General features: G+C 38.9%; 1 protein-coding gene across 1 annotated transcript; it reads right to left on the bottom strand.

Moving 5' to 3' along the window:
* Positions 1 to 459: 459 nt before the first annotated feature.
* On the bottom strand, positions 460 to 19477 carry LOC123965810 (laminin subunit alpha-2-like; the record flags this gene model as incomplete). The annotated part of the gene is made up of 13 exons (XM_046042163.1): positions 460 to 593; positions 3160 to 3303; positions 3650 to 3804; positions 4512 to 4517; positions 4893 to 5075; positions 8531 to 8647; positions 9012 to 9114; positions 10525 to 10663; positions 11574 to 11737; positions 11980 to 12096; positions 14260 to 14391; positions 14480 to 14558; positions 19276 to 19477. Coding segments are annotated over 13 exons (1675 nt in total), but the record flags the coding sequence as incomplete, so codon positions are not given.
* Between the last annotated feature and the right edge of the window lie 849 nt (positions 19478 to 20326).

Raw genomic sequence — 20326 nt, 5'->3', positions numbered from 1 at the left:
CCCTTTTTACACCATTCTTTGTAAACCCTAGAAATGGTTGTGCGTGAAAATCCCAGTAACTGAGCAGATTGTGAAATACTCCAAAAAACAACCATGCCACGCTCAAAATTGCTTAAATCACCTTTTTTTCCCATTCTGACATTCAGTTTGGAGTTCAGGAGATTGTCTTGACCAGGACCACACCCCTAAATGCATTGAAGCAACTGCCATGTGATTGGTTGATTAGATAATTGCATTAATGAGAAATTGAACAGGTGTTCCTAATAATCCTTTAGGTGAGTGTATATCTGTATGTTTGCCTGAATGGGATTTAAGTGCATGAGCTGTGCATCATCATGATGCTTCTCAACATTCTGTTTTTCCACGTTGAAATGATGTGACTACATTTTGCATTGTAGCAAACACAAGTATAAAAGAAACAAAAAAGCATGTGCATGTATGTGTGTGCAAACGTCTTACCGAGACGCCTCTATTCTGTGCCAGTTCCCATCATGGATGGTGTGATGGGGATATTCAACCCTCCCAACACCTGAACCTACATCCCAAAGGAAATTTACCTTCCCCTTACGCATCTCCAAGGCCAGGAAATCAACCTGAGACACACAGAAGACACATGCTGAATATACTGAACATAAACTATTTTTGAAAATCTGATATTTGGACATGGGTATAGACGATGGATGGACATTGAGCACTATATTACTTGATGAATCATCATGTCAATATAGTCAAGGAACCAAAGAGAGAAAGGAAGGAGACAGAAGGATAGATAGAGAAGATGGAATGAGAAAGCGTTTCATGTTTGTGTTCATGTATGAAATGGATACTCCATGAATAAAGCTATGCACTGCCATAAAGTTGGGGTTCTCAAAATGGACCATGGTTTAATTTAGTTGTCTTCAGGCTTTTCAGTCTGACATTAACATGTATGACTGTGAATGACTGCACTGTAATCAGACAGCAGGTAAAATAGGTCAAGTTTTGGTTTTCATACAGGAGAGATCAGAAGGCTTATTATCAGACCTCACAAGTCTCACCCAGAGGTCGTCAGGTACACCTCTGACCATAAATTGTAAATGTCATGCCATGTAAATGTCCAAAGAATGAAGGGGAAACATTCACCTTAAGTCAAATTATTTAATATCAGGAAGAATTCTGCAATGCAAAAGTAGCGTCCATATCCTTTACACTACTATTTGTTGCAAATTGTAAAATGCAAAAGCCTTGACCTTGCTGCTGAGATGACAGAACTCAGATGCAACACTGTTGGCAGTGATGTGAAATGATGATGAATAACAAGTGTCCAAATCTCAATTTATTACTTACTACAGAGAACCTTATAGAGTATTTATCATACAGGGAATAGTGAATGAGTGAAGAGCGGAGCAACTTCACACCCAGCTCTGGTCTATTCTAAGGGTACAAAGGCTGAAGTTTTCTCCATCTGTCTCTATAAGTGGATTTTCACAGGATCTTGCTGTATTTTGATTAATGGCCTTATTACTTATGTATGAGCCAAAAAAATTAATAAGAGAATTTTGAGCATATGCTCTCATCTGGATGCTGTCTCTAAAGTACACACACACACACACACACACACACACACACACACACACACAGAGCATTATGATTCATATAGTATTATGCACAATTAGAGATTATTAGGGAGTCACATTTGAAGACACAAATGACACATACGTACACACACACTTATCTTTCTAGTCTCTCCAGGGTAATGGCGATTATTCATTAGCACAGATCACAGGGCAGCCTCGTTATTATTCAACTAGCATTACACACTATTAGTGAAATGTTAGAGGTGCGCGCATGCACGGACACACACACACACACACACACACACACACACAGAGCATTACTATTCATACTGAATTATTCTCTATTAGACAATATTAGTGAGACAGACACACACACACGCACTTTTGAGATTTCCCAGTCAAATGAAGGAAAGATTTCTCAGGGGAAATCAGGTTAAAGCAGATAGCAACATAAAGTTGTTGTTAATTGCTGCTGCTCCTTAAGACACACACACACACACACACACACACACACACACACACACACACACACACACACACACACGTAGCCACACATATGTAAATTTAGGGATTATCAGTGGTACCTTAAAACAACAGTGCACTATGTTTATAGGGGTGTTAGTGAGTATGTGTCAAAAACTATTAATTATTCTCATATTTAGACATATCACACTAGGAGTGTGTATGTGGTGTGTGTGCATTTTCAGTCATTTTCAAGTATAATAAATACAGCACATTATATAGCACCTCAACTTTGTATTAAATATGATTAATGCTTTAATATGAAACAATTAAAAATTGTGAAACCATCAAATGGATTTTCTATGTGGTCAGCAATACCAGAGCCATTTATAGACAAAGTCTGACCACTTTTCAACAAAGCCATAAAGACATATTAGTCACTCAAACACTCAAAACTGTTGAAGTTCCCAAAGACATATTAGTTACTCAAACAGACTGCCGTTCAGTCAATACATTATCATCATGCAAATGCATGATGAGGAAAATGTTGATGAGAAAAACAAATGGAACAATGATACCTTTAGGTATCTACACACGATATATCCCAGTTAAGACATCTCCCTTGGTAATGGGGTTGTCTATTTTGGTTAGGACCAACTCCTGAAATGCACCTGCCAAGTGAGAACATTTTAAAAATGTTGTGGTTTATGGTTAGGGTTAAACTTATAGTCATATTGCAGCTCTGGTTGTAGTTGGGTAGTTAAGATACGCCTCCAGAAAAGATCCATGTGAATGAGCATGTATTTGAAAGGACAAGGTGTTTCTACTACTGTAATTGTGACAGCGATATACCTCTTGTAACAGTCAAATGCTCTGTATTTGTATAGCGCCTTTCTAGTCTTTTTCGACCACTCAGAGCGCTTTTACACTACACTTCACTAACATTCACACACATTCATACTGGCGGATTCAGGGTTCAGTATCTTGCCAAGGGACACTTCGACACGCAGTCTGGAGGAGCCGGGGATTGAACCACCGACCTTCTGATTAACGGGCAACCCGCTCTAACTCCTGAGTCACAGCCCCAGTCTATATAGTAAAAAATTTGTCCATTTGTGCTAATGTGTGCTAGTATACTTACATATTTAGCTGATCCCAGATAGAAGAGCAGGTTATCAGGTATGGTGGTTTTAACATGAAGGACGATGGTGTTGTACCTCCCTTTCCTGATATCGGGGCGGTAACTACGAAGACAGTCACCACCTGATGACACTGATACTTTGATCTGGAAAGAGGAAGAAAAAGAAGATAAATGAGGAAAGTGTCCATGTGAAGGATTTTGTATTATAGCTTTAGTAAATTACATTCTGAAAGAAAAGAAGAATATTTTACAAAGAAATAACTAGCATCTGCGGGTACATCATAAATAAAACAAAAAAAAATTAAATAAAAACAGCACAAGACATTAACTTTATAATGCAATGTAATACAAAAGGTAACAGTTATTTATGAGCATTCAAATTTAATAACAAATTATTATATATAAATTATTGTAAAACTATTGCCGAGACCATGATTATGTCATCCTACACTTAAACTCTCCTTAAAAATGATCAGGTTGTACAACTTACTGAGTTAGCTTGCTTCCTGGCTTGGTTGATCAGTTCCTTGATGTGTGATATGTTTCGCCTCAAATTGTCCTGCAGCTTTTTGATTGGCTGCAGCTTCTCCAACAGCCTGTCAGCTTCATCCTCTAAATCCTTCACTTTAGCTCCTGCAGCGTGGACTGAAAAGACAGAGATAAAGTACAGTAGTGATAAAGAACAGTACAGAAGTTATATACACTTTACAGTAAATTATAGCTGAGGGAGCGTGGAGAGCTAGGATGTGAAGAGAGAGGAAAGGATGACAAATAATGGCAGCTGTGGAAATCACCAATATTACTCAGAGAAGGAGGAGAAATATGGAGCAAGAGCAAGATGGATAAGCAAGAGAGAGCCAAACAATTAGCGTAGCTCAGCATTCAAAGTGAACATTTTCTACACTATTTATAGAAAGAAAAAGAAACAGACAGAAAGAAAGAGAATAGTTCCATGCTTTGCCATGTGCAGAGCTCTCATGCTCGAGCAGAGCAGAATGGAACGGAGGCATTATCAGAAGCAACTACTGTTTGCTGTAAAGCGATTAAAGATGATGGACATAAAACTAATGTGTGGTGCTCCAATACTGTTGTTGAAATCAGATAATTTTAACATTGCTGATACTTGATTAAGCCCAAAACAACACATTGACACAATGCTGTTGGTGATTCAGTGTTTACATGGTAATTTAAACTAGCAAATGGTTTAGACAAGCAAAGCCTACAAATTTTTAGAAATGTGCACTGGCAGGGAGGCAACATTACTCTTATCATCTCTTGGTAATTATAACACTGCATTGGTGCACCACTTGCAATCATAAGTGCTAATATTAAGGTAAGTGAAATATACATACTGATGGCTGTGGGAATTGAAAAAAAGACAGACAGGGAGAAAAACATCAGGTTTTGGTTGAATTTACCAATTTATGTGTTATGAGTTTCAATGTTTTGTTATTACTTTGTTGATGAAACTATGATGTTTAGGAGGTAAGTCACAAAATTAAGTAAGTAAAGGAAAAATAGGAAATAAACAAACCTATTGCATCAGAAGCAGTTCAATAGTCAACCATTCTGCAGTAACAGTTCTCAGTGACTTCAGTTTAATTATCCAATGCTATAAGAGCCAAAAACGTTTTAACTAGAATATCCAAAATAAAAGATTTTCCTGCTGCTTTTACAGATAACTACTGTTACTAGACTATGTAACTATCTAACTAGCCACTAGTAAACTTTACTGTTTTTCTCTGGGTCCTGGATCATCTGATTGGCTGCACTGACAGTGTCCTCCAGTTCGCTGTAGTTTGTCTGTAGGCCATGGAGTCGCAGGTTCAAATCCCCGAGGCGCTCCAGGACGTCTATGGCTGTGGCGTTAGCATCTGATGCTACAGCCTTTGTGGCTGCTAGCTTGGCTGCTGTGTCTGTCAAAGAATTTAAAAAACAGACACACAAATATTACATAGCCATACATTAATCAGTCAAATTACATTTGTTAATCATAGCATTAGGGCTGAAATTATTCATCGATTAATTTGATTACTAAAAAACTTTGACGCAAATTCTTTGCATTGACGCTTTGTTTAATCTATATAACTATATAGCACACTGTTTCGCACGGACATTTATTACTGTCGCACATTGCGCTTACGCTGTGTGAACACGACGTGATTATGATGGCGCTGTTTGCAAAGTGGAGGAAAAGAGAGAAAATAGCGAGGTACGAAGAATAAAGTGTCCAAAGCATGGGATTATTTCAAGCTAAATGAAAACAACGACTGTAATGTTACAGTCCGTCTACCGTAAAACGAAACTTATGTTGCCGAACGTTACAGCAACAGCATAACGGTGTAATGTTACAGTCTGTCCACCGTAAAACGAAATGTATGTCGTCTAACGTTACAGCAACAGCACAACAACATAATGTTACAGTCCGTCCAACGTAAAACGAAATGTATGTCGTCTAACGTTACAGCAACAGCACAACTAATGTTACAGTCTGTCCACCGTAAAACAAAACTTACGTCGCCTAACGTTACAGCAACAGCACAACTAATGTTACAGTCTGTCCACCGTAAAACGAAACTTACGTCGTCTAATGTTACAGCAACAGCACAACAACATAATGTTACAGTTCGTCCAACGTAAAACGAAACTTATGTCGCCCAACGTTACAGCAACAGCACAACAAGATAATGTTACAGTCTGTCCACCGTAAAACGAAACTTATGTCGTCTAATGTTACAGCAACAGCACAACAACATAATGTTACAGTCTGTCCAACCTAAAACGAAATGTATGTCGTCTAACGTTACAGCAACAGCACAACAACATAATGTTACAGTCTGTCCACCGTAAAAAGAAACTTAAGTCGCCTAACGTTACAGCAACAGCACAACTAATGTTACAGTCTGTCCACCGTAAAACAAAACTTACGTCGCCTAACGTTACAGCAACAGCACAACTAATGTTACAGTCTGTCCACCGTAAAACAAAACTTACGTCGCCTAACGTTACAGCAACAGCACAACTAATGTTACAGTCTGTCCACCGTAAAACAAAACTTACGTCGCCTAACGTTACAGCAACAGCACAACTAATGTTACAGTCTGTCCACCGTAAAACAAAACTTACGTCGCCTAACGTTACAGCAACAGCACAACTAATGTTACAGTCTGTCCACCGTAAAACGAAACTTACGTCGCCTAACGTTACAGCAACAGCACAACAAGATAATGTTACAGTCTGTCCACCGTAAAACGAAACTTATGTCGTCTAACGTTACAGCAACAGCACAACAACATAATGTTAGTCTGTCCAACCTAAAACAAAATGTATGTCGTCTAACGTTACAGCAACAACAACATAATGTTACAGTCCGTCCAACGTAAAACGAAATGTATGTCGTCTAACGTTACAGCAACAGCACAACAACATAATGTTACAGTCCGTCCAACGTAAAACGAAATGTATGTCGTCTAACGTTACAACAACAACACAACAACATAATGTTACAGTCCGTCCAACCTAAAACGAAATGTATGTCGTCTAACGTTACAGCAACTGTACAACAACATAATGTTACAGTCCGTCCAACCTAAAACGAAATGTATGTCGTCTAACGTTACAGCAACAGCACAACAACATAATGTTACAGTCCGTCCAACGTAAAACGAAACTTACGTCGCCTAACGTTACAGCAACAGCACAACAACATAATGTTACAGTCTGTCCACCGTAAAACGAAACTTACGTCGCCTAACGTTACAGCAACAGCACAACTAATGTTACCGTCTGTCCACCGTAAAACGAAACTTACGTCGCCTAACGTTACAGCAACAGCACAACTAATGTTACAGTCTGTCCACCGTAAAACGAAACTTACGTCGCCTAATGTTACAGCAACAGCACAACTAATGTTACAGTCCGTCCACCGTAAAATGAAACTTACGTCGCCTAACGTTACAACAACAACACAACAACATAATGTTACAGTCTGTCCAACGTAAAACGAAACTTATGTCGCCTAACGTTACAGCAACAGCACAACAACATAATGTTACAGTCTGTCCACCGTAAAACGAAACTTACATCGCCTAACGTTACAGCAACAGTACAACAACATAATGTTACAGTCCGTCCAACGTAAAACGAAACTTATGTCGCCTAACGTTACAGCAACAGCACAACAAGATAATGTTACAGTCTGTCCACCGTAAAACGAAACTTACGTCGCCTAACGTTACAGCAACAGCACAACGGCATAATGTTACAGTCTATCCACCGTAAAACGAAATTTAAACGTTACCGCAACAGCACAACAGCATAATGTTACAGTCTGTCCACCGTAAAACGAAACTTACGTCGTCTAATGTTACAGCAACAGCACAACTAATGTTACAGTCTGTCCACCGTAAAACAAAACTTATGTTGTCTAATGTTACAGCAACAGCACGACGGCATCTGATCTGAAACCACCCGGTCTATCATCAAGTCCACGGAGCGGACCACAGACAAGGTAACAGTAACAGCAACATTAGCATTTAACTGAAAGCATGATTGATTGATGAGTTGAAGGCTAGCAAAAGTAAGCCGCAGTCCTCAGCTGTAAATATATACACGTGTGTTTGTTGTTCTCCGCCTGGTTGGGCCGTGAGTTTGGGTTGGGGGGGAGCGCCGCCATCAAGCAGAAGTACTTCTTAAACGATGCCTCAATGAATCGATGAAATAATCTGTAGAAGCTTCGAGTACTAAAATCACCGTTAGCTGCAGCATAGCATAGACCAATAGATGCTTTTGTGCGTTCTTAATGCATTGTTCTGCTAATGATATATATTTTCCAGTCAAAATGATGGATATGATTAAACTTATTTTTTATAAAAACATTTATGGTGGAATTGATCAGTAATGCACAAACACAGTAGTATAGCCAGACTTTAATTCTAAATCATTCAGATCTGACATTGCATCACACAGGTATGCGCTACATAATTATTTCACTATTAACAATCATTTAATCTTTCCAGTAATCTGAATACTGCTGTTAACATTACTGTGTTATTTTGAACTTATTCACTTAGATTTGAATTTAACATTTTGTGTCAAGCCTGTAGGTCATCCATTTCTAATCTGCAGTAGCTAAATTTAACGGTTTTCTGTGTGTTGATCCAAACTCAACCGTGTGTATCACTGTGGTTCAAGAACTTCGCTATCACTGCATTGCACTTCTATGGGGCTGTGTGTGTTTCTGGGAGTACTGACATGTGTCAAGTTGAGTTTACCAGAGCAACTGACCTCTATCAGCACAATGATATTGATCCACTCTCCCTTTATCTCTCTCCCACGCACATGCACCTAGACTGTGTATTTCAAATCATACCATTGGGGATAGCGTTGAGCGTTGCCATGGTTCCGTTGACAGCTTTCAGCAGGTCTTTGGTTTTGTCTCTGGCAGCTTTAACTCTGCTCTTCAGTCCGGCCACACTATCTGCATTCTCTATTACACACACACACACACACACACACACACACACGATGATGATGACGGTTTGATTTGAAGCCAAGGCTACCTACTAATAAAAATACTTTCCTCACCTCCCAAATGGGGAAGAGTGAGCGAAAGTAAGTCAAAGAGAGGCAGACAGAGAGTGACATTAAAAGCAGATAAAGTATTTCAAATGAATAAAACTCAACACTTGTATGTAATACATATTTATATCATTACTATAATCCATTTATAGACCACAGCTCCTTGTACAACAATTAGTAGTCTACCTATATCGTTATACTGTTCATTTTATACAATATATAGTTTTTCTGTTTGCAATATATTGTACATCCACACACATACTCATGGTTACCTTTCACATCATTTTGAAGTTGTTTGGCTTGGTTTAGCAGTTTGTGACTCTTCTGAAGGGCACCTTGAGCTGCTTCCTTTACTGGGAACTCAGGACCTAAAGCCTACACACACACACACACACACACACACACACACACACACACACACAGAGCGACAATGCAAAAGCTGTGACTTAGCATTCCTTCACTAAAATGCTTCCAGAATAATTTAGATCCCACACATGAAATATGTTTTGTGACACATAAAAAGGTGCAGTAATCTGCATACTAACTTCTGTAAGATCAAAGCGCCACTACTTTGCATTGCTAAATGATATTCTGAAAAAAAGGTATTCAGCAGACTTAACACCTCCTCATATTCATTCTCCACCTCCAGCCCCTCTCTGCTTCTTTTCCCTATCTCTTTAACCATTTCTTCTTCTGCCATTTACCTATTTCTTGGCAAAGGAAAAGAAAAAAAAGAAATAAAGAAAGAAAAGACACATAGGTGGAAAAAACAAACAAGGGGGATGAGTGGAAAAGAAAAGGGTAAAATGTTGAAAGAATAAAACTTCAAATAAATGAATTGGCACACAGGACAAAAAAATAAAAAGAATAGAGAGGAAAAGAAACTATGATGGAATAAAGCGTAAAAGAAAATCAAAGACGAGTAATGTATCCAAGACAAAAGTAAACGAATGGAGAGTGCACTAAAAAGGAATGTGAAAAAGTGTGAAACAAGGACAAGAACAGGGAAAAAAGAGTTGAAAAAGAAAAAAAATGAATAAATTAAGAAATAAAAGGAGGAAAGAGGAAGGAAAAAGGAGATTTCAGGTGTGTGTGGTCATGATAATGAAAGGAGGAGAGGGGAAAAGAGAAGGAAGAAGAGGGACAGAGAAGTGCTTTGATCTCTCAGCCATGACTAATGGGGAGCCCAAGCTTACATTAGTGTTACTGCATGCAAGACACACACAAACACACACAAGCCCGATCTCACACACACACACACACACACACACACACAAGCCCGATCTCACACACACACACACAAGCCCGATCACTCACTCTCTCACACACACACACACAAGCCCGATCACTCACTCACTCTCTCTCTCACACACACACACACAAGCCCGATCACTCACTCACTCTCTCACACACACACACCCCCACCCCTCTTGTGCAGAAAATACACTTTCATAATCTGAATAGCTAGAATGCTTGTACTTGTTTGTACTTGATCACATATAGCATAATAATAATAATAATAACAACAACAACAACTACAATATAGTTCAGTGGAGAATATTTGCTGTTCTAGACACTTCTGTACTAGACAAATTACTGGAAAACATGGAAAAGGAGACTAATTGGGCACAGGATGTTTTTCTCATAGTGAATTACAAATAATATGTGTCTTCATTAAACCCTGAAGGAAACAGCTATTCTGAACAGAGGTAAGAAATTACTATTTGAATTTAGTCAATAGGTGTGTATATGTGTTTCTGTGTATTGGTATATGTGTCTACTTACCAGAGCCATTGCCTCACTTGCCCTCTGTTTAGCTGCCTTTGCCTCTTTCTCCGCTGCATCGACATTTGTTTTAATATTGCTGTAGGCCTTGAAGGCAGCTGTTGCATTGAAGGACAGATTTTTAGCTTCAGCCAAAATGCTGCAAGGACAAAAGAGAGAAACAGATGTCAATATGTTATTTCCCTTTTGATATGTTACATGCACATTTTGTTAAGTAATGAAAACCCATATGCAGAACACTCCTGAGAGAGCCAGTCCTGACCTTCACATAGCAAAATTATGCTATGTGGCCTTCCTGCCTGAGTCGTAAGCCATGTAAACAAACTGCCTTCTAGAAAAATCCAGTGCTGGTTTGAATGGACCTCTGCGCACTAACTCTGTCCTCATAAAGTTTGTTAAGAGTGGGGGTCAATCAGGGCTAGTCTGCTGGGTCATTTGGTGGAGCAGCCGGTGTTACATTAGGGTCTACATTCTTTACTTTATGTTCTATTTAGATTTATTGCTCAGTATTTGGTAAAAATAAATTATTTTGTTATACTTTCAACATGGTGTGTCCCCATATTTGTCACGGTACAAAAGCCAGATTATGTCAAATGGGGGCTCGTCCATCGGGTTAAGTTGTAGGTTATTTAGTTTGTTTGAGTAATTCATTGAAAAGTTTGTTTAGCACGTGGTTGACCGGATGATTAGTCACCGGTGCGTGTGTGGTTAGTTCGTTTGGAGACGCACCACACTCTAGGGGCGGATTTGTTTGCTTCAGTTTCACGGGAGTCGTTTGGTCATGGTCCGAAGAGAAGGTAAGTGTACTTCCCTGATGCACTATGTTTCGGAGTGAAGCAGTGTTGCTTCTAGGGAAGTTATAACAGTTATTTTGTTAAAAATACATGTTGTAATTTTTGTGTCAATTAGACAATAAGAAAAATAGTAGTAGAAAAACAGTTACAAGAGCCAACAGTCATCAGAACATATCCATCTGCTAGTTTCAGCCCCATCTAGATCCTACATGTTTTTACCTAGGTGTGAACATGTACAAATGTGTTCATATTTACCCATCCAAAATGGCAGCAGAATCATTCAACTGCTTAGCGTGTTCCTCTGCATCGTGCACCTTATTAGCCAGACGGCCATCACTTAAACCATCGGTGAGGCGACTGACTTTATTATCCAGCGAGTCATGAAGAGGGCCCAGATCTCTTTGCATCTCCTCCAAGTCCTACAGACAGAAATCAGAAGCTCTTTTCACATTGCATTGTTAGTATTTACTGCTGCCATGTTAACATGTCCATGGCAATATCCTTGCTAATTATTTCAGGTAGTACTTATGTATTAAATGCCAATACAATTATTTGAGACAAAGTCAAAACACAGAGAGATATTCTTCTACTCCTACAGACTCCTCTTTCCTGTAACTGAAAGACACAAAGTTGACCTCAGGCAGAAGGTTGACTTTAGTACCTCTATCTCCTTGTTGATGTTGACAAATAGCTGGTTTGCCTCATCCAGGAGATGTTCTCCTTCGCCTAGGACATCCTGTGCTTCCTGTTTCACTCCGCTTACTGCAGAGCGCTTCCTCTGGAAAAAAACAAACAAGGATAAATAGCTGAACATCATTCTCATGCGCCAACGTATGAACATGAGGGTTGAACTAATGATTCTTTTCATTACAGATTAATATGATGATTGTTCTCTCGCCAATTCGATTTATCACTTGGTCTATAAAATGTCACATATTAGTAATAATATAATACAATATTTTCCACTACAGTGTGCTCCAGATGATGTCATCAAATTGCCTGTTTTGTCTGACCATCAATCCAAAACCTAAAGATCTTCAATTCAATATTACATAAGACAACGAAAAGCAGAAAATTAAAACACTTCAGACTAAAGAAACTAGAAACTAGGTAAGATTTGGTCTTTTTTCATGAAAAATTAAACGATTTATCAATAATCTAAATAGCTGCTGATCAGTTTTCTGATTCCAAACTAATTAATTAATCATTACAGTTTTAATGAACATACAACCACAATGAGCGCCTGGTGATGATGTGGTGGATTTCATGGACAAAGCCTGTCTTTGTCATTCTATTTGTATAAAAAATGCCTCAAAATGAGTATGACTGCAAAACATAATTTCGTGAAGTTTTTAATCCATAATGGATAGATATTCCGATGCAAACCAGTAGCAAAGAAGAGTGTGGATGTTTTGGTCAGTTCACTGAAGTCCATTCTAAATTGAAACTTTGTCTCCCATAATAATGACAGAGCAATCTTTCAGGGAAATCATTATTTTCTGTACAGACTAGTTCTAAAAACGTCTGTATAACCCCAGTGTGTTGTGTGCGTATTCCACTTCCTTCACTGCATAAAGTTTTTATTTATAGAGGGAAAGACTGCAGGGTCAGGGAGTGACAAAGATGGATATTAAAAAAAGAAAGAAAGAAAGAAAGAAAGAAAGAGAAAAATAGAGTGATCACGGCAGAATGCTTCCTCTAGGACACGTATAATAAACTTCCTGACTTTCCTTTCTTTTGGAGTTTTATGACTTTTTCATTTCAGGAGACCAACCCCAAAATTTTAAATGCTCTTTTTTATAGTCTCAATATCTACAAAACAGTAATCCATTACTCAACAGGTGTTACTCACTTCAAAACTAATGTCATATAAATCATCCTACTCACATGGATTATATTAACATAAAAACATATATAGACAGTAGAGTATAGACAGTTAAGGTCTGGTGTTACCTTTTCACACCCAAAGAAAACACTTGGAACGTGCTTGTCCATCAGCACGTCAACAGACGTGCAGTTGTCAGAGATGTTCACATTTACTGTTTTTTTAATACTCCTATGGAAGTATAACTTTTACATGTTCAGTCAGTTTCAAACGAGCTTCCTGGCAGGAATCAATCAACCAGCTTGTTTGATGTCCAAGGCTGATGAAAGACTATATATGTAAGCATTGTAGCAGCATCTGTTTAAGCAGACCGAAAGAGTAGAACAAATAGACCGGGTCAGCTAAGATAGACCTATTTACTGCAAATCCTTCTTTACTGTTCAATTTGTTATTTCAACACACTCCCTGTAGGAACAAACTTACACGCATCACAAATAACGCCTCCAAAATAATTGATCTCCCCACCCCCAACCTCTCTGATCTCAACAGAAAGCCATTTTACGGAAAGCACACATAATAGTACACGACATTAGTCATCCTCTTAACACATTCTTCTTTCTGCTAAGTAAAAAGTATTTTTGGTTTGGGTGTCAATTTGTGTATAAAATGTACAGTATGTTGTTATGTAGTATGTTCATGTTGTTTATATGTGAGGTAATATACGTAGGTATAGATGGTAGAAACAAATTTCCTGAAAAGGACAAATAAAATCTAATCTAAAGGTTGCGTTAGAAAAGTATGAGTACGAGTATGTCACATGTGAATGTAGCAGCGTGACTTAAGTTGTCTGCTTGAATTAGCTAGCAGGCTATGCTCAATAACTTTACTTACTACGTGGCATTTGTTTAAAACCCTTCACCCTCGGTGACATGGACTTGCTGCAAGTCTAAATAGACTGAATATATTCACTTCCATAAATGAAATATTGTGTTCATTTGCCATTAATTTTTTGTCACAGTAGAAGTCTAACAAAAGTCCACTACACACGATTGAGCAAATCATGGGAATAAAAATTGTTTGTCTGCGTAGGCATGGGAGAGTTTGTGGTATCTCTACCTCCAGGGCTGTGAGGTTAGCTTGGTTTTGTTCAGCCAGTGAGCCAGTCTGCCTCATCTTTTCCTGGGCCTCCCGGAGTAGATCCTGGGCCTCCTGGAGCTTCTCCTCATGGTCTGAGAGCTTCTCTTTTATCTAGTGAAGCAGATGGGGGCGCATTAAGTTAAAATCATTATTTTAGGGACATTGAAGACAAAAGGGGTAAAGATTAGAAATGAATTACCTCTGCTTTCAGGTCTTCTGTAGCCTGATGAGGGTCGCCAAATAACCTTTTCACTTTCTGAAACAACTCCTCTGCTAGGCTGGAAGAAGGAAGGGATGCATTAGGATATTTACATTTATATTTTGGTCATTTAACACAGTGTTATTCATGGCTTACAAAAGTGGAACCATAGAACAAGTTAGTATATGTGAATGCGACACAGAGGAGAGGAGAGAAGTGGAGAGTTATTGTGATGCGTGACAGAGCCCGTGCAAGTGCGAAGACAATAATCACTCCATATGACTGAATATTGAAATGCTGGAATGAAATTTCCGATTTTCTTGTATTGACCCCTCAGGCTAAGTTGGATTAAATAGTGGCAGTGTAAAACATTTCAAATATCATTTCACTAACGTGTGTGTGTTTGCATGTGACTGGGTGGGCGGGCGAAGCAACATGTGCTAATGTATGCTGTAGCATGGCACGCTATATCAATAACAGCAACGGATAAAATTGGTGGAGAGCGAGACTCTAAAGGATAACTAAAACCTAACCACTGCAGACATGGGCCTTATCAGTGTGTCGGATGAAGATATTCAAAGGCATACATTATTCATCACATCCAGTATGCATTCAGTTTAAAGCAACAAATACCCAAAGCTGAGCTAAGCTTTGTTAAAGGGGCATTACATCTATTATTCACAGCTTTGTTTTGCCGTTATCACCCTAACTATAGTCAAGTCAGCCAACTCACATGGAATGTGTTATGTGAATATTACAGCGTTCATATTTGGTATCTTGGCTCTGACCCCCTCACTTTCCACAAGGAGACACCTGACTAAGCACAGCTAGGAGTGAGGAGCATAATAATTTTCCACCTAAGGGAAAGTAGTGTGGCAGCAGGCATGTAGCAAAGGAATAAGCAGAGCTCTGCTGGTTTAAGGGGCTAGTATATGCCATCAGAAATGCGTCTTAGATGGTCAAACAGCCCCTCCCCCCCACATATTTCCAACATAAGAATAGGAGAGGCTGCGTACAATTTCTGTAACTTTCTGACACTGACAACCATCTCATGCAGCAATTGGTAAACTTTTTTCTATTCTTTACACACTATTTTTGCCACTTTGTGCACATCTGAGTGCAACACTGCGCTGTTACCCCTACATTCCAACGATCATAACAACTTGCACCTTTCTATGAGGGCAGACTTTTCAAGCCGCCATTGAGTGCGTTCAATAGCATATAAATACTTCTGCCTTCCCATGTGATCGGACCACATGTTGTACAAACTACTTCTTTGCTAACATAACCCACCCCTTAAAGGTTCAGTGTGTACGTTTTAGTGGCATCTAGTGGTGAGGGTTGCAAATTGCAACCAGCGGCTCACGTTGCATTCACATGCTCCTCAGATGGTCCCGAGTTATGAATGTCTTTCTTCCGACTTCAGTGTGTGTTCATGTGCTCTTTAGTCGGAATGTGAATCAACATGGACGCTACTACAAAGGTTTGTTGGATTAGCATTATCAGAGCATATAAACAACACGCAGACATCTAGTTCATGCTACAATATTACTGGCACCGCACTCTCCTGACTCCGCTCTTACCTCACCAACAGACAACAGTTCATCAACATCAATAACTGCACCTCCACTGCTTCTTTGTCAGAAGGCGTCCCCCCCAAGGTTCAGTGCTTGGTCCTCTCCTATTCATCATTTACATCCTGCCACTTGGTAATATCATACGTAGATATGGTCTACACTTCCACTGCTACGCCGATGACATCCAGATCTACATCTCCATCAAATCCATCACCACAGTTACCTCTGCAACTCTGACCAACTACCTCACCAACATACAAACCTGGATGCAAACCAACTTCTTACAACTCAATTACAATAAATTTGACATGACCATCATCGGCCCCAAATCACTCACAAAAAACACCAACAACTTCAGCCTTTCCATCAACAACTCCACCTTGTATCGATCCCCACACATCCGCAACCTTGGAGTCATCTTTGACAACCTCACTTTTGATCACCGCATCCATCATGTCAACAGGACTGCCTTCTTTCACCTCAAAAACATTGCCCGTCTCCGCCCATCCACACCTTCTCTGCTGCCGAAACCCTGACCCACGCCTTCATTCCATCCAGAATTGACTACTGCAATAGCATCCTTTATGGTTCACCTGCCAAAGCCCTAAATAAACTTCAATATATCCAAAACGAATGAATGAATACACTATCACTCACCGCTCCCCCCTCCCTTTCCAAGTGAGCATGAGAAACTAAAGTGGCCAACATGCTCTGTCGGCTCTTGTGCTTAATCATACGTGTGGTCCTCCTATTGTCCAAATTTGTACTACTTGTTATTGTTGTTTTTCTACCTTGTGTGTATTCAGGCTGTGTAGAGCTATTTGTCCATTTGGGCTACTGTAGAAACATGGCAACTTCAATGTAAGGGGACCTGTTACAGTGCATTTCTGTCAATAGAACCTCCTACATATTACACACTGAACCTTTAGGTACACTGCCACTATGAAAATGGTCCTCTAGATATATGTTACCCTGAAAACTGCATGCCATGTGGTTGTGGTGCCTGACTCAGGTTGATTGGCTGAACTATCTTGAATGCTTCGCTTTATTTGATCCACCATCAAGGTTTGCAATACAGCCTTTAGTTCATTCCAAATTTACTCATTACATTTTGCTTTGGCATTTTTTAGAAGGCAATCTCACTTTGGAACTATTTTAAAACAGTTTAATAACCATATGTTTACCATAGCGTCCCTTAATGACTCTGATTTTTCACCTTCAGCATTAATTAAGGCAACAAGAATCTAGTGTCCTCCACTTGACATCACTCAGAGGACAATTTCACACAGTTTTGGGGATCTATGCAAGGTAATGATTGGGTTTGATGAAACTTTAATGAACCCTGTGGGGATTAGCATGAAGAAAACAGAATATAACTAAGTAAAAACAAATGGGAGGGGTGTTACCCTACTGCCTATTAACAGACAGTATATGAATGAAAAGTCATGTACGCAAACTTTTCAGACCATCAACATACTGAAAATAAATATGGGAAAATATGAAACTCATAACGGTGCCAGCTTTGTTCATTTTGCTGAAGCATCTCTTTAACATTTGTTGATGCTTGTGTTTTTCTCTGCTGCTCTGGCTGAAACCTCCCCTCAGGCTTTAGTCAAATAATCAACCACAGACTGACAGACAAGTCATTCAGTGGCAGTAGCAATTTCTCTTTGTCTCTCTTTTTCTCATACTCTCTCCAACTACAACTCTCTGTCCATCTGTCAGTTGTTCTCCTCTCCCACTGCGACTTTCCTTCACATTCTTTGTATGCCTCTCTCTGTTTCTACCCCTTCGGCAATCCAGTATTTTTAATTAACTTATCGACCTCGTCAACATTTACTGCTGAAAGAGACAGACGGGGAGGAGTAGTGAAGAGAGTAGATTACTAATTCCATTAAATGCCTTGAGAGAGAGAGAGAAAGAGAGAGAGAAAAACACTTGGTTAAAACATCAGCAAAACTTCATGGCTTTAGGATATGTGGCGATCAGATGTCTGCTCAACTGAAGATATGTACTCAACAAAGAAAGAAATCAATAAATCAAAGAAAGAAATTTAAGGACCAGCGGGTTTCCATTATTTAACCTTACTGTACTACATATCATATATGCTCTACATCACTACTAGCCATTTTGCAAACAATCCTGTTGTTGTTATATTTTTTCTAACACTCCAGACATCCACTGAGCTCTATTCATTTCTGTGTGATATGAAAATCAATCAGACTCTGATTGACTCTTAAAGACTTCTAGTAAACATCAAATCTGCATTCATTTTTTTGTCAAAGTTACATAATCAGTATGAGTAACACCTAACTTTTTAAGCAATTCTTCACTCTGCACGGACTGTTGTTTATATCAATGCACTACACAACTCAAGTATCAGGCGCTAATGATTAATTTTCATTAAAAAAAAACTAACAGAAGCCTTCGGTGGCATGAAACACTAGGAAAAATACTTAAAATTATCTAAAAACGTGTAACATGTATTGAAAAATGCTGAGAAAAGTTTTTTAAAGTACACATGATCTGGAGGAAAGAAATTGTAATTTTGCTAGTGTAAATAAGTTGCACTCATAATAGAGATAACAATTTTCTATAGTATGCATGTAAGAGTTTTCCAAAAGTGTTTTTACAAAGTTATTTATTAAGGTGAATTGTATGCATATTCCACTTCTGTCTACTCTAGTGTTGCAGAACAACAAGCCAGACCATGGAAAAGTGGGACTGAATCCCAGCAGGCAATCTAAGACACACAAGGTGAATGCATTAGCATACAGGTATGTGTGAAAACAAAGAAATAAATATAAAAAGCAAAACAAGTAAGTGAAAAAAAGTGTGGTTCCATGCAAACAGCTATGAGGGGAATGGGGATTCTGGTCAAATCAACTAACAAGACTTAAAAGGGATAAACAAAAACAACCCTTAAGACAAAAACATTCAAAAACTCTACAAACAACAAAAAACTAAAAAGTTCAACAGCAAACATGTTCTCTTTCTTCCTGTCTCCAAACACTATTCTTGGCATGTTTACACTCCGTTTATCACAAAATTTACACCTATGCTCTGCTCATCATGTATGTGTGTATGCTCATCATGTGTGTGGTGTGACTGGTCTATTTGCTACATTTTCTCAAAATCTGTGTTTTTTTGTGTGTGGGAGTAAGATACATGACCTGTGTGTGTGTGTGTGTGTGTGTGTGTGTGTGTGTGTGTCCATACTCCATCTCCTCCTCAGCAATGCTTTTCTTCCCTCCCAGCTGTCGTTTTCTCATCTCGGCTAGCATAGCCTGGATCTCCTCCTTCATCTCCTTCAGGCTTTTGTCTGGAGTTCCATCTCTCCGCGAGAGAGTCTGGTTCAACTCGTCAGCCTTCAGCTGGAGGTCTGGACACACAGACGCACAGAAAGACTGCTGTGAGGATGCTAAAGGTGGGCAGATTCAGTTCATGTTGCTGAATTCATACAAGCACTGAAAGAAACATTTTATTCCAGATTCAATCCCTGTATCTCATTGAAATATCAGTGAAACTTCATTAGTATTCATCAACACTGAAAACTACATAAAAGTATACATATTGATTGAAAAACAACAGTCTAACTAAAAAATTGATTCAAAATGTTATAGAATGTGTTGCTGTTTCACTGTGTTTTAGTTTATGTCATATCCCATGGCAACAGCTAAAATCATCATATATCCATCCATCCATCTTCATCCGCTTATCCGGGGTCGGGTCGCGGATATCATCATATATATATATATATATACACATACATACATACATACATACAAACACACACACAGGTGTGGGTCATATAATTAGAATATCATCAAAAAGTTGATTTGTTTCAGTAATTCCATTCAAAAAGTGAAACTTGTATAATTTATACATTCATTCCACACAGACTGATATATTTCAAGTGTTCATTCCTTTTAATTTTGATGATTATAACTGACAACTAATGAAAATCCCCAAATCAGTATCTCAGAAAATATTGTGAAAAGGTTCAATATTGAAGACACCTGGTGCCACACTCTAATCAGCTAATTAACTCAAAACACCTGCAAAGGCCTTTAAATGGTCTCTCAGTCTAGTTCTGTAGGCTACACAATCATGGGGAAGACTGCTGACTTGACAGCTGTCCAAAAGACGACCATTGACACCTTGCACAAGGAGGGCAAGACACAAAAGGTCATTGATAAAGAGGCTGGCTGTTCACAGAGCTCTGTGTCCAAGCACATTAATAGAGAGGCGAAGGGAAGGAAAAGATGTG

Source organism: Micropterus dolomieu, unplaced genomic scaffold (assembly GCF_021292245.1).
Source record: "Micropterus dolomieu isolate WLL.071019.BEF.003 ecotype Adirondacks unplaced genomic scaffold, ASM2129224v1 contig_11372, whole genome shotgun sequence".
Lineage (NCBI taxonomy): Eukaryota > Metazoa > Chordata > Actinopteri > Centrarchiformes > Centrarchidae > Micropterus > Micropterus dolomieu.
Note: the sequence above shows the minus strand (reverse complement) of the source record. Positions and strands in the feature narration are given on the sequence as shown.